Source organism: Lithobates pipiens, unplaced genomic scaffold, assembly GCF_037356315.1.
Source record: "Lithobates pipiens isolate NorthernLeopardFrog02 unplaced genomic scaffold, aLitPip1_a1.2 Scaffold_24, whole genome shotgun sequence".
NCBI lineage: Eukaryota > Metazoa > Chordata > Amphibia > Anura > Ranidae > Lithobates > Lithobates pipiens.
This window is the reverse complement of record NW_027507786.1, coordinates 15,368,441-15,380,250: the sequence shown is the minus strand read 5'-3', so window position 1 is coordinate 15,380,250 and position 11,810 is coordinate 15,368,441. Positions and strand designations below refer to the sequence as shown.

The window sequence follows — 11,810 nt, the reverse complement described above, 5'->3', positions numbered from 1 at the left end:
CCGACCGTGTGTACAGGGCATAAGACTCAACAACACCTTCCAGTGGGCCTCCTACAACCCATACCCAGTGGAGAGAGGCCCTGGACCCACCTGTCTATGGATTTTATTGTGGCGTTACCCAACTCCCAAGGCAACACAGTTATCCTTACAGTGTTTGACCGGTTCTCAAAGATGTGTCATTGTCTTCCACTTGAGAAGTTGCCCACTTCTAAGGAACTGGCCTTCATTTTTTCTCGGGAGATCTTTCACTTACATAGGCTATCCAAGGTGATTGTCTCGGACAGGGGTAGTCAGTTTGTGTCCTGTATCTGGCGAGCCTTTTGTGCACAGTTTGGAATCCAGCTTGCTTTCTCCTCTGCATATCCCCCGCAGTCTAATGGGGCCACTGAACGAGCGAATCAGTCCTTGGAACAATTCCTACATTGCTATATTTCTGAACATCAAAACAATTTGTCAGACCTATTACCATGGGAAGAGTTTGCTCACAACAGTGCCTTGAATTCTGCTTCCCGATTGTCCACATTTATGGCAAATTATGGTTTACAACCTTCCATGTTGCCTGACTCATTTGTTCCGCAGAGTATTCCTGCATTAGAGGAGCAGCTCTATGATCTTCGTTCCACTTGGGCACAAGTCCAGGAGGCTTTGCGTCATGCTAATTATAGGTACAGACTCCATTCTGACCGCAGATGCCTGCCTGCACCTTCCTACCAGGTTGAGGACAGGGTCTGGCTGTCATCTCGCATCCTCTGACTTTGTGTTCCCTCACTGAATTTCGCACCTCGGTTTATTGGGCCTTTCCGTATTCTTTGCAGGATTAACCCAGTGGCTTATGCATTAGACCTTCCTTCTAATGTACGTATTTCAAATGTATTTAATTTCTCCTTAATAAAACCTTTGGTCTGCAACTGCTTTACCACCTTGGTGCCGCATCCTCACCCTGTACAGGTTGAGAACCATGAGGAGTATGAGGTACAGTCCATTGTTGACTCCCATCGGTTCTGTGGGTGCATACAGTACCTGGTGCATTGGAAAGGGTACCGCTCTTGAGTCTCATCCTTGGATGTACATGCTCCTGTCCTCCTCCATGTTTTTCATAGATGCTTTCCCGTCAAGCCTTTAGGCCCTCTGAGGGGGAGGGGTTGTTGAGGAGGGGGTACTGTCAGGGCTGGGCTCAGCCCTTCCTTCTCTGAGCTTACCGCTCAGCTATTAGCTATTTTCCAGCTCCCATCTCTCTCTCCAGTTACTCAGCTGTTAATGATCCTACTCGTCAGTACTGCCTACTTAAGCCGTCCAGTCCAGAGGATCTCCATCTTGGTCACATTGCAAGAAACTTTCTCCTGCGTTCCTGTTTAAAGACTGGCTTTGCTGACATTCCTTTTGGCTCCAGATCCTGCTTGCTGTTCCACTACTTTCATCCCTGACTTCTGGCTTGGCTGACTATCCGTTCCGTTTACTGAACTTTGGCTATGTTTTGACTATGGTTTTTCTTTTTACTTTTATTATTAAACAAGTGTGATTTAACTATACTTCGGTCTTGGTCTGCTTTCATGGTTTCTGACAGGAGGCCACGAGGATGGTGAGCTGTGACAATCCCTGTTGTGTTCCTGCTGGAGCAGACTCAGCATTGCATTATGGACATGGCATTTGAGGCAGTAAAGCAGGAGGAAGAGGAGGACTTCCTTTCCTCTTGATGCCCACTTTATGCAGACACCATTCTTCCTACGCCACAGAACACACAAGAGGAGAGGGAGAAGGAGGAGGATTCTGGCAGTTTTGGAGGCATTGAAGCAGAGCAAGACACGTCAACCCTTAATAGATGTTTTTCCATCCCCAGAACCCTTGGGAGTAGTACGTGGCTGGGAGGAGGCAGTTCCAGATACTGTAATCCTCAGTGACCCCGAGGACTCTGCTTCTCATGCCTCCGCAAACTTGCGGTGCATGGGCTCCCTAATTCTCCCTCATTCTTCAAAGCCTGCAAAAGCACACGAGAAGGGGCATCAAGGAGAAGGATCACTATTGGTTGGTAACCTTGACCACTGTTACAATGACAAAGTCACAAAACTCATCCCGTCCCCACAGTGGGAGCAGAGGATTAAATCTCTTGAGGACACCTTAAAGAGGAGTTTATGCAACACCTTTCCCTACTTTTTTAGTTTACAGTGTGATGGAAAATATAGTTTTGAAGCTTCTGTTGGTCTAGAGAGGAGTGGTGGAGAAGGCGGCCACCTTAGGTATGCCTTTTCACATTTATTTTTAGTCCTCAGCACCCAGGGCTGTCAGCTTCCACATCCCATCGACAGCGTCTGCATCATATGGTGGGAGATTATCTAAGGGCGAAAACATACATGGAGAGCTTTCCAGTTGATGATCCACTGGGTTATTGGGTCATGAGAATAGACCAATGGCTAGAACTTGCCCAGTATGCAATTGAGCTGCTGGGCTGCCCTGCATTCAGTGTCCGAATGGGCATTCAGTGCTGCCAGAGGTTTTGTGACAAATAAGAGAACGTGTCTGTTAACAGACTCCGTGGACCGGTTGACATTTATCAAAATGTACCAGTCCTGGATATGCAGCAGCTATCAAGCCACTGATGCCGATGTAGTTGATCAAGTGCTTTCTGGATCTTGAATCTCTGAGAGACTGTCTAGGCTGCCTAGCTTTGTGGGTGTTGATTTCATCTGGAAGAAATTTTTTGGTGTAGGTTTCATGTGCACAGTTAACACCAATTTTTCCACACCTGTTTGGCAGGTGCATATCATTTCAATTTTTGACAGCAAGGCCAATTCTTGCTTTCATCAAGAGTACCTCTATAGGGTTACAGTGTGAAGGTGCCACCAACATCCAAAGACCAATTTTTCTGCACCTGTTGCTTCTATCCAAAGTCTGTGGAAGAGACACCAGAATTTATCCAAAAAATTTATATTCTTGTTTCCAGTGCACTACATTGTGGCATCATCATACAGAATGGCTCCCCAAGCTAAAATAAAGAAAGCTTGAATAGAACAATTGAATACAACTATTGCTAAAGCATGTTCTATACACAGTACAGATGTGCCACTTTACAGGGAGACTAAGGGGATCCCCCAGGTACTACATTTCAAGGGATTTCTCATTTTTATTGTTATTTCTCATGTTGATGGTTTTACTTTAAGCAGCAGTAAATCACTGTTCATTTGAAAATTATGTTTTTTTACAACTTTTTTCCATTGATACATGTCCCCATATGTAGGGCCCAGACCCCCATAACCATTGTATGCCCAATTACTTGCAAATACACCTTCAAAATGGGCACTTTTGATTTTCCCAGTTCAGGTCCCATAGACTTCAATGGGGTTCGTTATTCAGCTCTGTACTTTTTCAATGATTGAAAGTTCTGCCGCGAACCGAACAGGGGGTCGTACGATCCATCTCTAAAAAATACATTTAATGATGTATTAATTATTACAGAGCTGCAATAGTTTGTAACTTTTATATGTGTCTGGAGTTTAGTCTTTAAAGCAGAACTTCACATGTTTTAATCGCTCCATCGTTTAAATCTTCTGCCCTTATTGTTGTTTTAACTTTGAAAAGTAAAACATTTTTTTTCTACCAGTAAATACCTTATACAGCCCACTTCCTGTTTATTGTCTGGTCAATAGCCTAGGCTTATGACATCATGCACAGCTCTCTCTCTCTCTCTCCTGAAAGTTTTCCGGGGGGGGGGGGGGGGGGTGTCATAAGAGGGTCAATGAGAGCTGCAGAGCTGGAGGCATGCCTCTGTGTGTCTGTGTAAATCCAGGAAGTGAACAGGCAGCAGCTTCAGTTGCCCACAGTTAAAATGGCTGCATCCAGACTCAGTGGAGGGAGATTTATGCAGCATATTTGGCAACTACAGAATCACAATATATATAGAATAATATGCAAAGTGGTTGGAGGGATGCTTCAGAATGGCAAAGATGGTTTTATTACAAATTATGTAAGCAGACTGCAGTTCCTCTTTAAGTTTTATGATACCCGTACAAATGTGCGTGTCTTATGGGCCTGTTTGTGTCACTTTGTTTTATTTTTAATGATTTGGAAACATTCATATCTTGATGATTGGATTCTTTAATATGTTTTAAATATTTGAAATTTGGTTGACATAATGTACATTTGCTTATTTTTTTAATGATGTTCTCTTACACTATAAGTGGGAATTACATAAGTAATTTTACTTTTTGCAACCTTTGCCTAATATAAAACAACAAATAGTGTAGCGCTAATTTAAATAATGATATATTCACAAAAGAAAATATCTGTGTATAAACAATCATGTATGCTGAAAAAAGCAGTGGATAAAGTCCTCTATAGTATAGCTAATACACGTGAATTGAGATAAACAATTTCTTCAGAAGAGATAGACGTTTCACTGATCAGGTGTAACCAGATGTATCAACTTGTCTGAAGTAATCTAGAAGGTAGATGGAATACTCTTACCAGATGAGGTGGAATCGCCAGTCTTACGACAGTTGAGTCAAAAAATGCTTGGGGTCCACACATGGGACCGGATGATGGATTGGAGGTAGTCAAACCGGATTCTAGAAAGGCTCCAGGCAGTGGAAAGGCCGTGGGGGGCATCTCTCAGGATGTTCCTCAAGTTGTCCGGATCGGGTATGACCCAATTGGAATTCGGGCCCCGGATGCAGGAGAGGTTCACAAGAATGGTAATGAAGAAAAAAGAAAGCTCCAAATGGTGCAGGTCAAAAAATTAACCATCGGGTATTTATTTAAAAAGTCATAAAAAAGGGCATGAATTGTGACAAGTGATCACAAAAAGGACAAAATAAAAGCAATGTGGGGTGCTAGATGCGAGACCGACGCGTTTCGATAAAGAATGTCTTCAACAGGGGCATGAGTTTTTTCAGCATACATGATTGTTTATACACAGATATTTTCCTTTGTGAATATATCATTATTTAAATTAGCGCTACACTATTTGTTGTTTTAAATAAAGAATGTTTATATATTTCTTTGACTGTGCAGATAGTCTTTTGTATTCAGCTCCGGCCTACATAGAATTATAAAGCATTTTGTAAGAAATATACAATATAAGAGACCATTATTGGAAATCAGGATGGCGAATATCTCCACAGCCACCGTGTATTTCCCTTTGGTGCTCAGATAGGCCGGGATCATGGCAATCCAGACACTGCAGAACACCAGCATGCTGAAGGTGATGTATTTGGCTTCATTAAAACTGTCCGGTAATGTCCTGGCAAAAAAAGCTATAATAAAACTGACAGCAGCCAGGATCCCCATATATCCCAGGACAGAGTAGAACCCGATAACTGACCCTTCGTTACACTGAATGATGATCTTCTCCTGGTAGGAGTGTGTGTCCAATTCCTGGAAGGGAGGAGAGATGGACAACCAACTAACACAGATTATAACCTGAACAGAAGAACAAGCTAAGATTATACAGATGGACAGTTTTACTCCGATCCATTGGTTCCACATGCTATTGGGTTTGGTGGCTTTGAAGGCAATGCAAACCATAATAGTCTTGGCCAATACAGAAGATACGGCTATTGTAAAGAGAATTCCAAAAGAAACTTGGCGTAACAAGCAGGTTACATCCACAGGACGACCCAGGAAGAGGAACACACAGAGGAAACCCAACATGATGGAGACCAGGAGGACAAAGCTGAGGCTCTTGTTATTGGCTTTCACAACTGGTGTGTCCTGGTGTAAAATAAAAATGACGAGAACTAGAAGAGTCTTCCCAAAACACAACAGTGAGAAGACTATAAATACTAGTGAGAGCGTGTCATCAGTGAAGGAAAGAAATTCTGATTGTTTGGATATACAGCGAGTTTTGTTCTCATTTGGCCATTCATGATCGGGGCATTTCATGCAGTTTTCACTATCTGGAAAACAAAATAAAATCAATGAACACTGTGATCACTTACCTTGTCTTGGTTTACTTGTATGGGTGTAATCAGATATTAATATTTGTAAAATGTCTAATAAACAAAGTCTATGGAGGAGGTGGGGGAAAGTCCGTCTCCAATGTCCTCTGTGATGAATGAACCCAGAAGTGATGATGGTTTTGTCAACTCCTATTTCAGAGCTCTCATTCCCTGGCTGTTACAGTCTGAAAAGCAGCTAACCAAGCACAGTCTGTGTTCAGTTAGCTGCTTTGGAGGGCAAAGAGACACCGGATATTTCCATAAAGAGTACCTGTCATCTGTCCAAAGCTATTACAAATGGGCTTGTTCACCCCTATGTTGTAGGAAAAAAAATGAAATGAAAAAATACATTTTAAAAAAATAAATAAAAGGCTTTTAAAGTGTCATCTATGAATCATTTTAGGTTCTGTAGTTTGTCGTTTTTGTTTTTGTATTTCGGATCTGTTCTCAATTTTAAATCTTGGCATATTTGGTATGTACTTTATATTCTCAATATTTTATATTTTATATTTTACAAAAAATGTGGGCATAATATTTTATTTTTGTATGCACTAAAATTCATTCAAATGTATTTTTACCTGAAAATTTCCATTTGCCCACATATCATGTGACATAAAAAGTTGCAACAACTACCACTTTATTCTCCAGGGCAGTGGCAGCTGGTGCTCAAAATTTTTTGGGGGCACAAACAAACTGAAAAATTCTGAAACCCCCCATCAAGTGCAGCCTCACTGTGCCCATCAAAGGCAGCCAATGTGCCCATCAAATGCAGCCACTTGTGCCCATCAAATGCAGTCACTTGCGCCCATCAAATGCGGCCATTGTGCCCATCAAATGCAGCTACTTGTGCCCATCATATGCAGCCACTGTGCCCATCATATGCAGCCACTTTTGGCCATCAAATGCAGCCACTTGTGCCCATCATATGCAGCCACTGTGCCCATCAAATGCAGCTACTGGTGCCCATCATATGCAGCCACTTATGCCCATCAAATGCAGCCACTTGTTCCCAGTATATGCAGCCACTGTGCCCATCATGTTCAGCCACCTGTGCCCAGTATATTTAGCCACTGAGCCAATCAAATGAAGCCACTGTTCCCACTGACCCCCCCCACCCGCGGGTTTTTTGGCTCTAGCAGCACCCCCTCACACACGCGTGGATCGCGGCTCTGGCAGCAACCCCCACCCTCCCATGTGTGGCTCTGACAGAGCCGAGGGCACTTACCGTAGCACTGCAGCAGGTCTTCTCAGAGCGCTGGTGACCTCCGTTCCGCTCCTCTTCCTAAGTGCCAGGCATCCAATAGGGTTGCCCCGTGCTTTGGTCAATCAGGAAACAGGTCTGACACCCTGCCTCCTGATTGGCGGGGAGGAAATTTAGTATGGAAATAGCGAAAATTAATTTGATATCATCACACAATTGGGTGGGATCAGGGTGCACTCTCTGCACCCTGAGCCAACCCTATTTTGAAGTAAATTAGAGCCTCTGACTGTCTGTCGGATTGTCTGCCGAACTTAGTTGGGCAGACAATCCGCCCGTGTGTACGCGGCCTTAGGGTAAGCAGACATCCCCGAGTGGGGGGGTTGCAGTATAACATAAAATTTCATACACAAACGGATATAAGTACTCACAAGAGTAAGGTAATAACAGGCATTTAGGCACAAATTGCAGAGCATCTGTGAAGGGAGTGCATTCATGGAGCTGCTTGCTAGTGACTCGGATCGGACTGAGCCAGTGGTCGCCGACACTTCCTGGGTCTGGAACACACAGGGAGCCGAGGATGACATCACTTCCGTACTGAGAAGAACCAATAGGCGAAGCGTTTATGGAGCATGCGCCCCCATTAGGCCTGAAGAAGGAGCGCATGCTCCGTAAACGCATTGTCTATTGGTTCTTCTCAATCCAGAAGTGACGTCATCCCTCAGCTTCCTGTGTGTTCCATATTCAGGAAGCGCCAGCGATCACCGGCACAGCGCTCGGCAATTTGTGCCTAAATGCCTGTTATTACCTTACTCTTGTGAGTACTTATATCTGTTTGTGCATTAAATTTACTGTTATGCTGCACTTAAGCCCCATACACACTATCAGTTTTTTTCCTTCAGACCAAAACCATATAATATGAGGTCAAACCTTAGGAGTTTCAATTTGTATACAATCAGGCCGGCCCTTCTACTACATGGTTTTGGTAAATCTGAAGAAAAGAATCAGCAGAAAATCTGATAGTGTGTATGGGGCTTCAGAGTGGTGCCTGTGTATTTTATTGTTCAGGGGGGCCTTTGCTTTTAGAAAATATATATATAAAAATATATATTGTTTCTGAGTCATTTTCTAGCAAAAAGTGGTGATTTTATCATGTACCTGATTTTTCTTTTTAATTACCCCGCACAGCGGGTGGTAAAAATAACACCCCCCCCCCCCCCCCAGTAATATTTGATAACCATTACCTGTAATATTGGACATTTCTCCATATGCACACATGGCACAACTATAACAACAAGGTTGTATGGCGAAGCCGGGAACTTTCCGGTATCCTGGCAAACAACTTTCTGAGCACTGAGCTTTTGGAACCTAACAGAAAGCAACATGTTGTATTATATATGGAAGTCCATTAAATTTATCAAATGCGGGATTCTAGTTTTGAAGCGTTGCCCTTGTAGTTTACGTGCTAATGCTTTCCCTGCTTTGTTGCTAGTGGAATAAAAGGACAATTTCATTCTTCTCTGCTTTTGTTCATAATTTTCTAGTTAAATAAGTCTAAGTTCGTGCCGCAGGTTCACTAATTTTGCATGAAGGAAAGGCATTCCACAACATAAATGGATTTACTGCAGAAGTAGAATTGATCTGGAAGTATTCAGAAAGATGGTCCTCCAAGATTTGCTAATGCCGCGTACACACGATCGGAATTCTCATCGGAAAAAGCTCTGACGGTTTTCCTGACGGAATTCCAACGGAATTCGTCTCAAGCAGTCTTGCCTACACATGGTCACACCACATTAGTATTCGGGTTTTGTATGATTTGAGAATTGGAACGCCACACATTGGCATTATTGGTTGGGTGCCCAATCCCCAATCGTGATAAAAACAGAGACGTGATCTGACCATGTGATGAACTTTATTTTAGTGTGTGAGATTTTTTTTGGAGGAGCCACCTGTCCACCAGGTACAGATCAATTCTACTGTAGTACAATGCCTGTGGAAATAGAAAGAAAAGTCTCTTTCGTTTGCGTGTCTGCAAAGCCAGATATCAAAAAGATTTTGAGTTCATAGGAAGGTGGTCAAGGATAGAGGTTTCCTGCAAGGTTAAAAAAATCTAATTTTTGGGTCAGGGGTGATGTTAAAATTCCCACATAGCAATAATGATCCCTGTTGGATTTTCCATACTTTCTTCATTAATCCATGTCAATGACATGTGTTGGGGACATGAACATTAACCAGCGTATATCGGGTGGTGTTCATGTCCCATACTAGTATAATAAAGCGTCCATTGGGGTCAGACATTTCTTGGTGTAATTGGAAGGAGATCGAGTCTCTAGTTGCGATCATGACCCCTCTTTTTTGGCCTGTATGTTGGAAGTAAAGTAATGTTGGAACCCCTTATACGTGTATTTAGGGGGTCTATCTTTGTGGAAGTGTGTCTCTTGGACACATAGAATGTCACAGTTATGCCGCGTACACACGGTCGAATTGTATGACGTACTTAGTCCGTTGAAACACATTTCAACGGACAATCCGCTCGTGCGTGGGCTTCAGCGGACTTTTTCAGCGTGCAGTCCGGAGTACTAAGAATTTCTGTTTGCACAACAATCTTTCCGTCGTACTTTGGTTTCAGCGGACAATACGGTCGTCAGTATGCTAGTCCGACGGACTAAGAATGGCGCATGCCCAGAAAGGATTTACAGGGCTTAGCTGTGTCTTGGACTTCCTATTTCTAGTCCCGTCGTACGTGCTGTACGTCATTGCGCAAGCTTTCGGCGGACTGTTTGTGTATCCGTGTGTGGCCAAGTTCGTTCGGTAGAAAGTACGCCGGATTGTCCGCCGGATTGTATGACGGACTAAGTACGTCATACAATTCGACCGTGTGTACGCAGCATTAGAAGCTTCTTTCCAGAGGGAAGATTGTTTGGCTGGATGGTTTAGTCCATGTGTATGTATTGAAAGAATGTTAATGGGCATTGGCTTTTCACAAACTGCAAAAATAACTTTTTACAGGTTTCTTTCAACAATGGCTTCTTCTTACCACTATTCCATAAAGGGCAGATTTGTGGAGTGCACGACTAATAGTTATCCTGCGGACAGATTCTCAATAGTTCTGATAGTTGATAGTTATGATTATGGCATATGAATGACCCACATTTTTAGGTAAGGTGAGGCGTTAAGAATAACACCTTACCGAATCTCCTACAGCCTTACCTGATTTTTCTTATTTTTCCATTGAATTAATGTAGAATTAAATGCAAGTTTCTGATAACTTGACCCATTACTGAGGAACATCCAAACATGTCTTGTAAACAAACTCCCATTAACAAAAACATGGTTCCGAACAGCAAACTGCGGAATAAATTCTTCATTTCCTTTTGTTGTTGTGACATTTGCTTGTAATACTTTTTTCAAGTGCCTGTGGAACTGCAAAGTAAAAATATTGCCCATTACATTACAAATCACTGTTACTGAATTATTACATTTAGGTAGATGTAAACCCAGTAACTAAAATATATTCCCATGTTAATAGTATTTCTAAAGTAATTTTGAATATTTTGTGTACAGTGTTATAGTATACAAAGAACAAAGTATGGACACTGCAGAAAATGAAACCGGGTGAGAAGCAGTGGTGGCCCGTCCATTAGGGGTGCATGGGCGCCGCCCCCCATCCATGTGTCCAGTCCCCTAATCTACAAGCGGGGCTCCGTTTGCATGGATTTCAATGGGTTTTGTTTTTGAAGCACGGGATTAGAGCCAGAGGCTCTAATAGGCTTCAAAAAAGGGTGGGCTTGGGGGCGCAGAGCACTGCGCCCCGATTCCACCCAGTTGTGTGACAATAGCAAATGTACATTCGCTATTGTAACACTCATTCTCCTCCCGATCCAGTTCTGATCAGATTGGCCACAAGGAGGAGGAGGGAGGAGACACGAGGAAGCAGACGGAGAGAACAGCCTGGAGAGAAGCCACCCAGAGCACTGCCTGAGAGATGAAGTAAGTGCAGGACCCTGACTACTGATTGACTGACCGGGGGGTGCCCCCTGTGGCCACTGTGACCCAGCCGGCCAATCAACCAACAGTCTGAGCAGGGGGGGTTGGGTTCTGGGTGCCGTCCGTGACCTGACCGAGGGGGGGGAGTTGTGTGTTGGGTGTCGTCCGTGAGGGGCAGGTGGATCGTTTGCCTCACCCCCCCAAAAAAAACACCAGCCACCACTGGTGAGAAGGTTGTCTATTGACCCATATGCTCCATGTTTGGGAGATTTCTGAGAACTTAAGGGCATTAAATGCTAAAAGACACCCAAAAGTATAGAGTTGACCAGATTTACTACCTCTGGAACGTTGGGGGATAAGTTTGATTTCCAAAGTCTAAGGACAGTCAACATTGCTGCTGCCAGAACATGGGTGACAACTGGCCTAAAGAGAGGAGGGTAGAGCTCAATACTAATATAAGGTACATAAAATAACACACATAGGTTGGACTTGATGGAATTGTGTCTTTTTTCAACCTCACCTACTATGTAACTATTTAACTTTGTAAGTAAGTCAAGGGCACACTAAGGTTTGGTTAGTATGCCAATGCAAGTGGCTTACAGTTGTAACACCCGTGACCAAAAGCCGGTAAGGCTAGGACAGACCCATAGGACATACATAGGTTTGCTTACTTGCCAACATTCTCTTCAACAATG

The 11,810-nt window shown here is 43.3% G+C and overlaps 1 protein-coding gene across 1 annotated transcript; it reads right to left on the bottom strand.

Moving 5' to 3' along the window:
* Positions 1–4,951: 4,951 nt before the first annotated feature.
* Positions 4,952–5,877, bottom strand: LOC143929678 (vomeronasal type-2 receptor 26-like). Its single transcript, XM_077453620.1, has one exon. The coding sequence runs from the start codon at positions 5,872–5,874 to the stop codon at positions 4,981–4,983; it is 894 nt and encodes a 297-aa protein (XP_077309746.1). The 5' UTR covers positions 5,875–5,877; the 3' UTR covers positions 4,952–4,980.
* Positions 5,878–11,810: the final 5,933 nt, after the last annotated feature.

Bases quoted from the DNA above. Each gene is read 5' to 3' on its own strand.
- LOC143929678 (XM_077453620.1), bottom strand. From the start codon at position 5,874: ATGAAATGCCCCGATCATGAATGGCCAAATGAGAACAAAACTCGCTGT.